At 41.7% G+C, this 13,718-nt stretch overlaps 2 protein-coding genes and 1 long non-coding RNA gene across 3 annotated transcripts; all 3 read right to left on the reverse strand.

Annotated features, from left to right (window-relative positions):
• Window positions 1-1,894: 1,894 nt before the first annotated feature.
• LOC113467552 lies at window positions 1,895-2,416 on the reverse strand. Its single transcript, XM_026823799.1, has 2 exons — window positions 2,079-2,416; window positions 1,895-2,048 (listed from the first exon to the last, which is right to left on the reverse strand). Exons 1-2 carry the CDS (start codon window positions 2,381-2,383, stop codon window positions 2,000-2,002), a joined length of 354 nt encoding a protein of 117 aa, XP_026679600.1. The 5' UTR covers window positions 2,384-2,416; the 3' UTR covers window positions 1,895-1,999.
• On the reverse strand, window positions 2,265-5,862 carry LOC103509467 (angiotensin-converting enzyme-like). Its single transcript, XM_008474090.3, has 5 exons — window positions 5,594-5,862; window positions 4,210-4,298; window positions 3,804-3,901; window positions 3,300-3,495; window positions 2,265-2,878 (listed from the first exon to the last, which is right to left on the reverse strand). The coding sequence occupies exons 1-5, from the start codon at window positions 5,668-5,670 to the stop codon at window positions 2,787-2,789; spliced, it is 552 nt and encodes a 183-aa protein (XP_008472312.1). The 5' UTR covers window positions 5,671-5,862; the 3' UTR covers window positions 2,265-2,786.
• Window positions 4,822-5,417, reverse strand: LOC113467553. Its single transcript, XR_003391592.1, has 2 exons — window positions 5,328-5,417; window positions 4,822-4,896 (listed from the first exon to the last, which is right to left on the reverse strand). It is a non-coding gene; the product is annotated as an uncharacterized LOC113467553 (long non-coding RNA).
• Window positions 5,863-13,718: the final 7,856 nt, after the last annotated feature.

Here is a 13,718-nt window from a genome sequence, read left to right on the forward strand (position 1 = left end):
CAGGTCACACTGGGGCTTATCATTGGGGCGCTGGTGTTTGGGAGATACGTTGCGGCGGGGTAAGCTGGGCCCAGGAGGGAATGAGGATGGGTCCAAAAAGGAAGAAAAAAAAATCTGATTACCTTCTCTAGGTTTCCTATACTTGTTTTCCTAAAAAAAAAAAATAAAATAAAAATAAAACAAGCGAGTTGCTAAACTAGTGAATCTTATATTATAAGAACGAGATCCATTCACATTTCACACACTGATCGCTCTATCTCTAGAACCACAACACCTACAAACTGAAATCATAAATAAAATCGATGTGTCTGTCAGGGTGCGTCTACACTAGTCGACTTTTTTTTTTTTAATGAGGTTTTGATAGAAGAAACTGCAACTGCTGAGGTTTTATCCCCGAAAGCGAAGAGAGAAGGAAGACAGGAGAAAGCCAGCCGTTCCGAAAACGAACCTAATTTCTTTTGGATAAAATCCAGTTCGAGCGGGAATCGAAACCGCAACCTCGTGCGGTACCCTCTCTAGGTAACTATGCTGGCATCCTTAATTGATCCTCAGTGAGAAAAAGAGAAATAGTAATAAGAAAGAGAATCAGTGAAAAGTAAGAAGGAAAATTTTGTGGAAATTCACCGGCTATTTACTATTTAGGGGTGCACTCGGTCTCGAAAGTATCGGCCTAAAATTTTCTTTCTCTTGTGTACAAAAAGTGTTTTGGTCTTGTTTGTTTTAGTGTTGATAATTGAACGATTTTGTTTAAAACTTTATTCTTCATTTCATTTGATTTTAAATAACTTAGTATTTAAAAAAGCAATAGCTTGGACTGCTGAAGTAATGACGTAAATTTGGACACAAATGTTGCCCTTTTTTTTAGAAGAGATGTATAACAAAAGAGATCTTATCGTCCCGAAATCAAAGAGAGAAGGAAGACAGGATAGAAGAAAGCCAGCCGTTCCGAGAACGGACCCTATCTTTTCAGGATAAAGTCCGCCCCGGGCGGGAATCGAACCCGCGGCCTAGCGCTTACAAGGCAGACGCGCTACCCTTCATTCTAACTAGGCTGGCTTTTAAATGACTTTCATTAAACTTCAATTGCATTAGCCTTGAGAAATGTTTATGTCCAAAATTACGTCATACTTACGTGGTCTATTAAGGACCAGAAATGTTAAAAAGCTGAAATGTACATAAGTATGAATAGGATTACTATTAAAAACTAAATATAGGGTGTGTATTTCTCTTATAACTTTGCATTTTATTTTTGTATTTTTTTCTTTATAGATTGACACACATTAGGTGCATTTTCCTTTTGGGGAACCTAAATGAATTCTTAAGTTGACAGATGGAAGGAAGTTAGGGAAAATTAACAAGCGCTACCTCTCGTACAAAATCACGACAGTCATTTCCTAACCTTAGGCACCTACCTACCTACATTGTTATTAAACCTATAAAATACACGAGAACTTGTTTAGACTGCTGGGGTAAAGGGAATTTTTAGTTTCATTCGAGCAGGATAAACAAGGTATATTGTATTCTATTCTACTCTACTACTGTGTGGGATGATGAACGAATTGAACGATGTACAAAATACAAGAGTTTCCATAAATTCCTTTCATCTGCCTAATTGTGTGATTCTAAAATAAATAAAATTTGATAAACGATATAACGAAAAAATAAAATGTAAACCTAGGTACCTAAAAATAGTGTCAATAATTTAGTGTCGTTCCTCCCAAAATAAATCAAGTGCCCACAAAAAATTAACAAAAATCCATCCCACCCCGAAAAAGATTAGAAATCAATTTTGTACCCCGCCTTTTATTCACTTCATAATTTGTGTGCTCCTCCTTCACGTAGTACCTACCTTTCTTTCTCACAATACGTATAATATTCGTTCTAATGACCTAACGGTGTTTTTGTGGATCCCATAAAAACCTCCATGCTGGTATTTGCAGATATCTTGAAGGTAATCATGAAATCCTTTACCAATCTTATGACGGTTCTTATGAATATCTTAATGTTGGAAAATCTCCATCACTTTGTTGAGTTTATCATTTTCACTGTGGATGTAGGTAATATCCTTTGTCAGCCCTACGATCTTGGCTGGGAAAGTTGTGTCTTTGATGAAGAGAGTGATGTTGGGTGCCATAAAGTCCATCACTTGAACGATATTGGCAAAGGTATTGATCAAAAAAATGTCGATCTTGAAGAGAAAGATGGCTTCTACCATAAAGATAGTTCTGTCGGAGTTTATTTTTGTTCGTATGCCGAATGTTTCGTTTATCGCCTTCGCGACGAATGTTATTGTCATGGTGTTTTCGTTGTTCATCGCTTTCGTGACGAATTTCATTGTAATTATGTTTACCAGTTTTACTCTGGGTTTCGTAGTCATTGTCATGGTTGTAATTATGTTTGTCAGTTTTATAATGGACTTCAGAAAATCCGTACTTATGTTTACCAGTTCTACCCTGGGTTTCGCTAAATCTTGTATCTCTCAAACGACCCCGTTCTTCCGTCAGATAGTTAAGTAGCCTCGCCGAGATCAAGGTGTGTATTTGGCCTCGAGTGAGAGCCAGCGGGTGGGCCATACAATGAATTTCGTCAAATCCAGTTTTATATAGGGTTTCGTCAAAAGTACAGTCTCTCGAATGATCTCCAAATCTTGTATAGTCCCTCAAACGATCTCCGAATCTTGCATAGTCGTTCAAACGACCCCGTTGGTTCGTCAGTTGGTTAAGTAGCCTCGCCGAGATCAAGGTGTGTATTTGGCTTCGAGTGAGAGCCAGCAGGTGGACCATACATCAGAGCAGAGGCTCGAGGGTGGTGGTCTCACGTAGGTATGCTTCATGCTCTTCCATGTAGCGGGACTTTTCCGCGTCAGAACGGAACACCTCTGCAAAAAGGGGAAGGAGACGGATTAGTTTGTTTAGCCCAAGAGTCTGACTCTTAACCCGGAGGTGCTGGCTTCGAATCCCGGCCAGGACGGAAATTTTCTAACCAAACGTTCTTGGATAGGCATGGATGTAAAAAAATGTGCCTTGCAGTAATGCGAAAGCGGTGCCGTGGTAATAAAAAAAGTTTGTTTACCCAGCAACAAGTGGTTGAAGTGTTTAAATTCGTGTTTACAATTTGTGTTAATTCATCTCGGGATGTCAGACCGAATGTCAAATAAAATAAGTGTTTAAATTTGTCACATTCCATCCTGATTCAAAATGGCGGGGCTTCAAGTCATGCCACTTATGCCGCGCTCATTCCGTACAAAGGCCGGTTCAACCACTAGTATTCTATACAAAACCGGATCTATCCATACTTACTCTTGTCTGTCGCCTCCCAGCCAATATGTTCTCCAGTCCTGGCATTCTCCTCTTCCAGCCACTTGTACAGGGGTTCAAAATACTGGAGTAGGGCACTCGCATCCATTTCCCTCTGGCCGGTAATGGCCTCCATGGCATCAGGCCATGGCTTGGAGGATCCCATGGCCAAACTGCGTTTAAACTCACTCTTGTGGACCTGGCCGTTAGAGAATTAAGGTTAACATCCTTTGAGAACGCGCACCTTGGGTCGGAAAACATTGATCAATGGCAAGAGACAGCACAAGTCACAAGTGTGTGGAGTTGGGTCCCCCATTGGTAATTAGACCCTCCCAAACCTGGGACCCAACTGGTCACTAACCCTCCCAAATTCGAGACTCAACTGGTAGCAAAATAAGGTTTTGGGACCAACTGGTTTCCTCTCGGAGGAGCATAGTAGCTCTGTTTAGGATAAAATCCGTCTCGGGCGGGAATCGAACCCGCGACCGAGCGCTTACAAAATCTTACCTGTCTCACTAGTTCGGCAGAAACATCAGGTGGTGTCTTTTCAGGATAAGGTACCACGATGTCGTAGATGTTACCCCAAGTCTGAGCCCACATATTACCTGGGGAACATATAGAACTCAAAATTAATCGGTAATCCTAAGGTGTGAATCTAAAGATTGGGGAATCCATGGGATAAAGGGCGTTTTTAACACAAGATGAGTTATTCGTCAATTTCTGAGGCCGGCCACTCACTATCAGGAAGACCTGACAGGTTATACCTAAGCTTCTTCACAACTTTTGTGGACAGGATTACTAAGTACCTCCTTTGCTATAATTCTCATCTACTTGTATCACCCAAAAAATACCACTTCGTGGCATAAAAAAGACCCCGCCAAGTCGTTCCTCCCAAAATAAATCAAGTGCCCACAAAAAATTAACAAAATGTGGTACTTTGCACCCGGGTCAAAGTCATCCTCGGAACGGTGGGTTGGGGGTTCGACTCCCTGGTAGTCATGCCTGCAATGAAGAAAACAGATGTATACGTCTCATTAGTCTTCTTCTTTTTCTTCGTCTTTTCCCGTGTACAGACGGGGTCGGCGTTTTTCCTCAGCCTCTCAATCAGCCCTAGCTAGGGTGATTGCTTTGGGCTGACATTTGGTTAACGTAACATTGAAAATAACATACCTACGTATGTACTCTTATAGTCAGCAAATGTGATAAGGATGCAACACGACTCTGTTGGTTAAGATCGGTTGACGGAATTTTGGCGGTTTTCGACATAATTCAATAGGATGAGGAAAGTCGTGTGATGTTTTACTTACTGTTCTTGACAGCCACTTCGTTCTCCAGATCCACATACTGCTTGTAGTGATTTCGCACTTGTTTTCCGCTCCCTTTCAAAACTTAGTTAGGTATTTAGGTACTGTGACGTCAAAATTTTGCATATATCTTTTACCTTCTGGAATTTCTCATATGGCAAAGCAGCACTACCCAGGATGGAGTACATTTTGTACTGACGGCGCAGGTCCTGGTTGGAATAGGTTTGCCACGGGTACTTGATGAGCTCCTTCCATTGGTCCTTGGTAAACTGGGCATGTTCCGCGGATTTATTCATCTGAAATCACAAGACGGTTTCAAATCAATACTTCAATAGAATAGACTAGAATTGCAATAAAATGAAATAGGATAGGATATACCTTGTTTATCCTGCCCGATATAGGTAAATAAGTTGAAAATCAGAAGAAACGAGGAAATTTTCAAAGCCTAGTTTTTAAACGATGAAAACAATGTCTGTAAAGTAGCGGATTCGATTCCCGCCTGGGGCGAACTTAATCGTAAATCTGGCTACTAATAAGGATCTAATAAGGATAATTATCCTGTCAGTTAGATCGACCATTCTTTATGCTGCATGAAGTGCTTCCTCTTTGCCGGGATGGCAAACCGGTAGTTCCTCATAATATTGTAGGCAATGTCGTTCAGCCACACTACCATCACGTCACTAGAGCTCACGTGACATGATGATATAGTGTGTTTCTACCCCCTTACCTTAACTTCCAAGTTATGGTCGGTAATATTGGTGGCGTAGGCCCACTCCGCCTTGTAGCCGTCGTTCAGATAGTGTCCCGTCTTTCGGTTTTGGCTACAAATTGAACGAGTGGATGCCCTTCGCACTCAACCTTTGCTATTTCTTTAGCAAGGGAAATTCAGGCTGGTATACTCCCTGTTTAAATTCCCCTAGCCAGACTAAGCTGGTCTACTCCCTGTTTAACGTCCCCCAGCCAGCAGTATTTTATTCTATGGTGTTCACTCACCTCAGTTTCCACCAGTGTTTGTTATACTCCTCATGACTAATGTCCTTCTTGAACACCCCCCAGCGCCACAAGTCCATCAGGTATCCAAACGGTAGGAACGCTATCTTCTCGAGACCGATTTTGAACAGCTGGTTGATGGTAAACTCGGGATCTTTGGTGACGTTGGACAGAAGGCCGATCTTGTGCAGATGTTTGGCCGTTTGGACGGACAGGGAGATGGTGTCACCCACAGCCTCGTGAAAACCTAAGAGGAAGAAAATGGTTCGTCAGGAAAACTCTTGGAACGTAATCACTTGGAAGCGTGGCTTCTACTTCGCCATCCGTGTCTTGCTGGGGATCCAAACAGGAGCTCAGAGTCACCAGAAGTCCCACCAGGAGGAGGACTCCCATCATGATGTCTGAAACAAGAAAGGATTAAGATTTTAGGCATTTTAGGGTTTTATGTCCGGACCAACCTCAGTGGCTTGGAAGCGGAAAAGCCAACAAAAGGTGCCGCACCCGAAGAGGGGATAGACTAAAAGAGAAATACTCTTAAAGTCTTTGAAAACCTAAGAGGAAGGGACAACTTTGTGAGAAGAACTTTTGGGGAGAAATACTCTTAAAAGTCTTTGAAAACCGAAGAAGAAGGAACAACTTCGTGAGAAAAACTTTTGGAGAGAAATATGTACTCTTGAAAGTCTTGTCACTTAAGGCTAATCTTTGGGAAGCGGAAAACAAATTATATGGACGATAACTGCGATTAGAGACACAATACTTCCCAGTTCGGTGGTGGGTCAACACGAGAACTCCAGAAAGTAACCCGTTGAAATATTTGCAAGTGCTTCTACTTCGCCATCCGTGTCTTGCTGGGGATCCAAACAGGAACTCAGCGTCACCAGAAGTCCCACCATGAGGAGGACTCCCATCATGATGTCTGAAACAAGAAAGGATTAAGATTTTAGGCATTTTAGGGTTTTATGTCCGGACCAACCTCAGTGGTGTAGTATTAATTAACCCATTCGGATTAAGTAATCATCAGCTGTTATAAACACGAACCCTGCACATCGACCCTGCATTTAGTTTGCCCTCCTGAGACCGTTATGAAATATGATACCTATCAGTTGAATCGAACTCGATTACTAGATTATATAGGCAAATTGACTCCAGTAATCAATTAGCGTTTAAAGTTATCAAATCTACATATTAAGTAGGTAGTAGGTACTAGGTACTAGGTACCTACTTACGTAAAATGTAGATTCTAGAGCCCATTAACGCTATGCGGGGGCCAATGCCATCACATGATCAGAGTAATGTATTATCACGAGGGACAAACATGGGAGGCACGGCATGTTGAGGGGTCAAACCTACATGGGGGTCAAACCTATACTCCACGGGGGTCAAAACCACAATCCACGGGGGTCAAACCTATACTAGACTTGACCCTCGCCCACCCCCAGCCCCCACGTGATACCAGAGTGCTACAAGAAGCACTATTTACCTAATAGCACTATTTAGGGGACCTTCTGCACGGCAAGCAAGCGCGTTACCAATGGGCTAACCGTGTCTCCATCCAATGGGTTAATCATGCCCCAAATCCATTGGCTACTCCAAGAAATGTATGTAGTTTCAAGAATTATGTATTCATCAATTATTTCTGTACGTGTGTTTGTGTGTATTATGTAGGTAGGTACCTATGTAGTTATCTAAACGTGAAACTGTGTCCACACATAGTCCACCGGCCGTGGATCGACGAGCTAAATCTGATGTGTTATCGAGGCAGTGTGGACGGTTCAGGCGACATCAAAAGATGGCCGGTCGACTATGTGTGAACACAGCTTTCGGTCCTAGAACCTTGAAATTTGGCATGCTCTCAATAACTTTACCGAAGTTGGATACACGAGTTTTAACAAGTATGGGTACTAACGCGGACTTCTGTCATCTCCGTGATTTCACTCTCTCGGTAAAGGCGCGTTCCCACTTGTCGTTCGGAATAAGAATCGTGTTGTGTGTAGTCGAAACACTCTCATTTAAATTACATTGCTTACAGGACATTCGGAAAATCGTGTGAAACTCACGAGTCTCACAAGTGGGAACGGGTCTTCATTCGTCCTCGCATATCTCACTATTAAATCATTACTTATGCTTGCACTAACATGTAAGTCTATGCACCATCAACACTGCTTTAAGCTGCGGTTACACTAGATCAGATGTTTCGTCTTATAACTTATTATTATTCAAATATAAACGCAAACAATTTGCCTCTTTATTGAACAATAACGAATGATAGGTACATAAAAAGGACAGAAATGGGGACTAAATTTAGAAGTAAAGGGGGGGGTGTAAAAAAAAGAAAAAAAACTTATAGTCTTATAATGCCCGTCACACAGATAGTCTGACAGAGTGACAGATGGTCTGAGCGTGACTGGCGGGCATAACGTATCAAGCGTGCCGGGAGAAATGCGAACGTCAAGAGTTGACGTTCTATACTAGGGTTATATGGTCGCCGTTGTGGACACACTGGTGCGGGGATCGATGGTCCAAGGCCTACACTAGGCTCACACGGAAAGCGAAGCGGTCCATGGTCTATGGTCGCTGTTGTGGACACCTATATAGGCTAGAGACCATGGAAGTAAAGGGGGGGGGGTGTAAAAAAAACCTATAGTCTCATAATGCCCGTCACACAGATAGTCTAACAGAGTGACAGATGGTCTGAGCGTGACTGGCGGGCATAACGTATCAAGCGTGCCGGGAGAAATGCGAACGTCAAGAGTTGACGTTCTATACTAGGGTTCATGGTCTATATGGTCGCCGTTGTGGACACACTGGTGCGGGGATCGATGGCCCAAGGCCTACACTAGGCTCACACGGAAAGCGAAGCGGTCCATGGTCTATGGTCGCTGTTGTGGACACCTATATAGGCTAGAGACCATCACACCTCCGGCCGCACGTAATCGGTTGTCTAGTCTTCGTCATCGTACGAGTAATCGTAGCACAAGAATTCTAATCCAGTGTAACCGCAGCCTAGTGCATGTCTCACCGATGAGTCATACGTGTACTCATAAAGAGTGCTAGAGATAAAATATTTCGTCTCTAGTCGCTATCAATCATCGAGTCCTACTCCTAAGATAATCAAATCGCCTGTATAGCTGTAACTTGATATTTCTAGTCAGTGTGCTTCTAAAATTTAATTACGCGTATTTTGTCGTGTGGAATTTGAATTAAATCGGTAAGAATCCTGGACTCAAATCAGACAGATGCCCATTTTATAAATCTTTTTTCGTTGTTTTTCTTCCATAATATTCCAATGGGTAGTTACTTTGTAGCTTCCAACTGGAGTATAACGTATACATACCTAACATGAAGAGGTATTTCTATATCAGCGATTTCCAACTAGTGGCCCATGGGCTAATACAAGTGGCCCGCCAAACTATTTTTGTGGCCCGCTAAGCTTTTTGGTGGGCCCCCTCGGGCTTGATTTTTTCCTCTTTTACTATGGGGTGGACTCCGAAAATGGAGCATCCACCCCGCATCCCCTCAAGAAAATCCTGGATACGGGCCTGCTCCCCTGTGTATGTGGCCCGCGAAGTACCTACCAATGTAACATGTGGCCCGCATACACATGGAAGTTGGAGAATTTTATTATTTATTTCAACTGTAAAGGTAGAAACACACTACCCCCACATCGTATGAGCTCACGTGACGTAAGGGCAGTGTGTTTCTATTTCTACCTTAACAATTCTGGCTGAAAAGTATACCTACTCTGTGTAGTTTTGGCAACCCAAAACTTTGGGCAGTCCCTCAGTAAATTTTGTTGATTGTTTGGAAGTTGGAAGGCCCTGTTTTAGAGGCTTGCTATATGGCGCAGAACACATGAAATCAGTCGGGGAGCGAAACAAAAGCTCCTGTTGTGTTCTAAATATACATAACCTCTCATCAATCAGTCTTCAGAATGCAAACCGTGCGAAGAATTTCATCAGATCTGTGTAGCTAGAGGCTGAGGTCGAATGATGCAAGTTTGTCAGATTGTACATAAGTTATAACGAGTCCGTTCCAATAGAATCAGACTTGATCTCTAAGTCAGATCTTGATGTGCTATGGGTCAATGAAGTCAGTGAACTCACAAAATCATCCTAGCTGAGGAATTAAGGAGCGCGGTAGCGCTCCGCCCCGCCAAGTCAAGAAAGTTTGACCGCGCTACTAGAGATATTATATCATTTATATTGTGATCGAACGATCGCCTTCCGGCACGATTGTACGAAGGACTATGAACAAATTTCACCTTACGATTAGACCGTCTGACAGAGTTGGGTCTCTATATTTTTCCCCCACTCACGCTCCGATTGTCTGCAGTGGGTGGCGGAAAAAGCTCCACACTGAGGAAAGAAATTGTGACAGGGTGCCACCACGTTCAGGGTGGAAGAACTCTATTGTTGGGTTACTTCCCCGATTTACGCTGTTGGAATGCTATATTATAGTGTCGAGCTTCCCGATATAGAGTTCAATATTAGAGTGCCGGAACCCTGTCACCCGATTAGGCTGCGTACCTATTCAAATTATAAGAATGAAAAATAATGAGTTTTGATATTTGAGAGGTACCCAACCTACCTTACAACTCCTACAAGTAGGTAGGTACCTAATTAAATTTGAGTATACCATTGTAATGCAGTACCTACAGAACACCTAATAAGTGAAAGAATTAAATTATTTTCAAGTTTGAATGCAAAGATTTTCGACCTAATGTGTCTGTTTGTTTTATCATAGCCCTCGAACGGTCAATCCATTTTTTGTAAAATTTGGCAAACATGTTATGATGTTTAACACATGAAGGAATTTAGGGTCGCGTGTTCGATTCTCGCCCGGAGCGGATTTTATCCTGAACGGATAATGTTCGTTCCCGGTACGGCTAACTTTCTCCTATCCTGTCTTCCTTCTCTCTTTCCTTCTCTCTTCGCTTTCGGGACGATAAGACCTTAGTCACCTTAGCACTCTTGGCAGTTACCAGTTATATGTCCCTCTATCAAACCTCTCGGAAAAAAAAAACTTTTAGGCCTCACTCGTATAGACAGACCGCGGTCTTTCGGACGGTGTGACAGACCTTGGTCTCTAGATTTTCCCGCCACTCACGCTCAGACTGACGGACCTAGGTCTCTGAGACCGCGGTCCGTCCGACGCGACGGTGTAGTTTGACCAATTACTCTAATTAGGACCCAAACAATCGCTAATTGGTCCAACATAATTTTGTGGTCAGCTGGTGTGAGCAATAAATATAGTAAATACCCATCACAACTTCTTTGCGCAAAACATCCACTCGGCCAGGGCCGTATTCAGGGGAGGCCCAGGGAGCCCGTATAAAAGGAAAACTTGGTCTGTGGCACTGTGGCGTAAAATTTCTCTTAGTAGCGCTGTCAAATTTTGACTTGGTGAGGCGGAGCTCTACAGCGCTCCTTATTTTGTGGAGAATTTACCCCATCCCATAATTTTTGAGCCCGCCTAGGTGAAATCTTAAATACGGGCCTACACTCTGCCACACCACAGAGGTAACAGAGGTTGTCATAATTAACCATAGGTAAGTATAATAACGCTAGAATGACCTCGACCTTGTACAATGCATCTTCACAATGACAAGTTGATGAGAGAACCTGTTCGATCGAAATCATTAGAATAGATCTGTTGCGCTTACTTGGGTGATGTTTCAAAGTCATAGAGCAGGAAAAATGAGGACCAACGGAATTTTTCTATTTCTTCTACGACTTCTAGATCCCGAGATAAATCGATTTAAAAAATACCGGTAATTTGTAAAGTTTGACGTCACGACATACGCTCCCGTAGGCGATGACGTCATAATTCATGACTCCCGCTTCGTTTGTTTGTGCGCAAGCGTTTCTGCGCATTTTTAGGTTAAGTCTGACGTCACAACTCTTTGAACTTTTTCAATAGAACGGCAATTAAAAATTGAATTTTCGACCTTTTAAAATTACTTTCTCGGAGTTTTGACCTCAGATTTGAATTTTTCCCAACTTTTTACATAGGAATCGACCATTTATTTACAATTTTTACCCATTTGCAACTGCTCCATTCTCTTCTACAATAATCTATCTGAGGGTAGGTAGTTGCAGATCTTTTCAGTAAATAAGAAGTACTTACGAGGGTCATTTGATAAGTTTGTGGACATGGATACTTCTTCTTGCTATGAAGCCCAAATCTAGGTGCCACTGCAAAGTCTGTCTTGTTTTAGGAAGGTACATCAAGTTTCATTACATTCCTATTATTAGCCTTTGATTCACAGCTATCAAATGAACTCCTCCATTACCTACAACATTGCGCACTAAAGGGTTAAAAAAATCAAAATGGTTGTTTTTTTATTTGTTTTGTTTACAACGAGCTCAAAAATCCCCGGGAACCATCAATCTGGCAACCTTATACATTATACTGGCAACAGTGGTTTTGTTTTAAAATTCTCTGTGGTAAGGGCGGCTTAAGCAAAATGAGGAACGTGCATGGGGGGGATTGGGATAAAATTTACAATTTGAATTGAATTTACCGAGTTTCGAACCCGTAACTCTTCAACTGTGGATCGGGTAGTTTTTAAAGTGGCACCAGTCGATTTGTCGGTGAAAAAAAAAAAAAAAAAAAAAAAAAAAAAAAAAAAGAAAATTTTTTTTTTTTTTTTTTTTTTTTTTAGAGGTTCGATAGAGGGAACTGTAATAACGAAGGTCTTATAGAAACCTAGCCGTTCCGAGAACGAACATGATCCCATCAGGATAAAATCCGCCCCGGGCGGAAATCGAACCCGCGGCCTAGCGCTTACAAGGCAGACGCACTACCAACTAAGCTAACTAGGTTGGCCTAGCTAGGACTGATTGAGAGGCTGACGAAAAACGCCGATCTCGTCTGAACACGGGAAAAGGCAAGGAAGAAGAAACTGTAGGGGGAAGAGATTCCATATAGGTAATAAATGGGTATCACCCATTTTTCCCCGAGGGGAGAGATAATTTCCTTAATCAAAATCTATACCTAATATAAATAATAGCCCATAATATTAGCAATACTAATGCATCGAATGACGTGACGTGGTTGATAAGAGGTTCTTTTGATAAGAACGCGTCCTTTACTTTTAGCAACTCCTTATGTTACGCACACATTTCATTCATTGTTTTTGTTTAGGCTGTTGACCATTGACCATGGTGATAATGGTTTAAATCACTAGACAAGTTGTCTTTGTTGATTTTTTTCCGAAGTCTTTTTCTAAAAAAAGTTTGATAAAGGGAATTGTAAGGTCTTATCGTCCCGAAACCGAAGAGAGAACGAGGACAGTATAGGAGAAAGGCAGCCCTTCCGAAAACTTTATGTTTGTGATAAAGCTCGCCCTAAACGGATATCGAACCCGCGACCTAACGCTTACAAGGTAATAGGCGCCATGCATCTTCCAAGCTAATTAGTCTGGTTGCCCTAAATCTATATAGCACCTACTCAGAAACTTTATTAGGCAGGTACTACTCTTGCATTTTCTTCCTTCTTTATAAAATCAATATTTCTTCATACCTGTAAATCCTGTAATGCAAAGATTACAAGTAGGTACCGAAATTAATTGTAACCAAGAGCTCAAATTAAATATTAGAATAGTCCATGCCCATTGGTCTCAAGAGAAATTTGGAATTTGGAACCCCTTCTGGCAAATAAAGTGGATACCTACAACATACCTAGTTCCCGTAGTATAGATATTGATCCACTTTTAATATCAGCTATCCTACAGGTACCTCCCCGTGTACACATCCATGGACTTCGGCCAAGTTAAGATCGAGGAATTCTTAGGAGTTAGATTGTTAGAACTTATTGTTGAATTTTGATTCGCGAATATTTTTGGTTCCAAATTCTTACGTTAAAAAGGTACCTTGTAGGTAGGTACCTGCTGCCTTTTTTAGATACCTCAAAGTAGAATTTTTATGGACATTACCTCTACTTGTAAACAAAATAATACATACCTACCTATATTGATTTTATGTAAGATTAATCCATCTTTAATAAAATCATATGCCTTAGATACCTACTGTCCGTAGTGTTCAAGCACCTAGAAGGGGAAAAAATGGTACCTACCTATGGACAAAAAAAAAAAAAAAAAAAAAAAAAAAAAAAAAAAAAAAATTAG

This window comes from Diaphorina citri, unplaced genomic scaffold (assembly GCF_000475195.1).
Source record: "Diaphorina citri unplaced genomic scaffold, Diaci psyllid genome assembly version 1.1 scaffold500, whole genome shotgun sequence".
Lineage (NCBI taxonomy): Eukaryota > Metazoa > Arthropoda > Insecta > Hemiptera > Psyllidae > Diaphorina > Diaphorina citri.

Bases quoted from the DNA above. Each gene is read 5' to 3' on its own strand.
- LOC103509467 (XM_008474090.3), bottom strand. From the start codon at position 5,670: ATGGACTTGTGGCGCTGGGGGGTGTTCAAGAAGGACATTAGTCATGAG. The intron at 4,299-5,593 runs GTGAGTGAACAC...TCTTCATTGCAG, and splicing joins AAACACTGGTGGAAACTGAG to GCATGACTACCAGGGAGTCG. The intron at 3,496-3,803 runs GTAAGATTTTGT...TCTAACGGCCAG, and splicing joins CTGCCGAACTAGTGAGACAG to GTCCACAAGAGTGAGTTTAA.
- LOC113467552 (XM_026823799.1), bottom strand. From the start codon at position 2,383: ATGACAATGACTACGAAACCCAGAGTAAAACTGGTAAACATAATTACA. The intron at 2,049-2,078 runs AGGGCTGACAAA...TACCTACATCCA, and splicing joins ACTTTCCCAGCCAAGATCGT to CAGTGAAAATGATAAACTCA.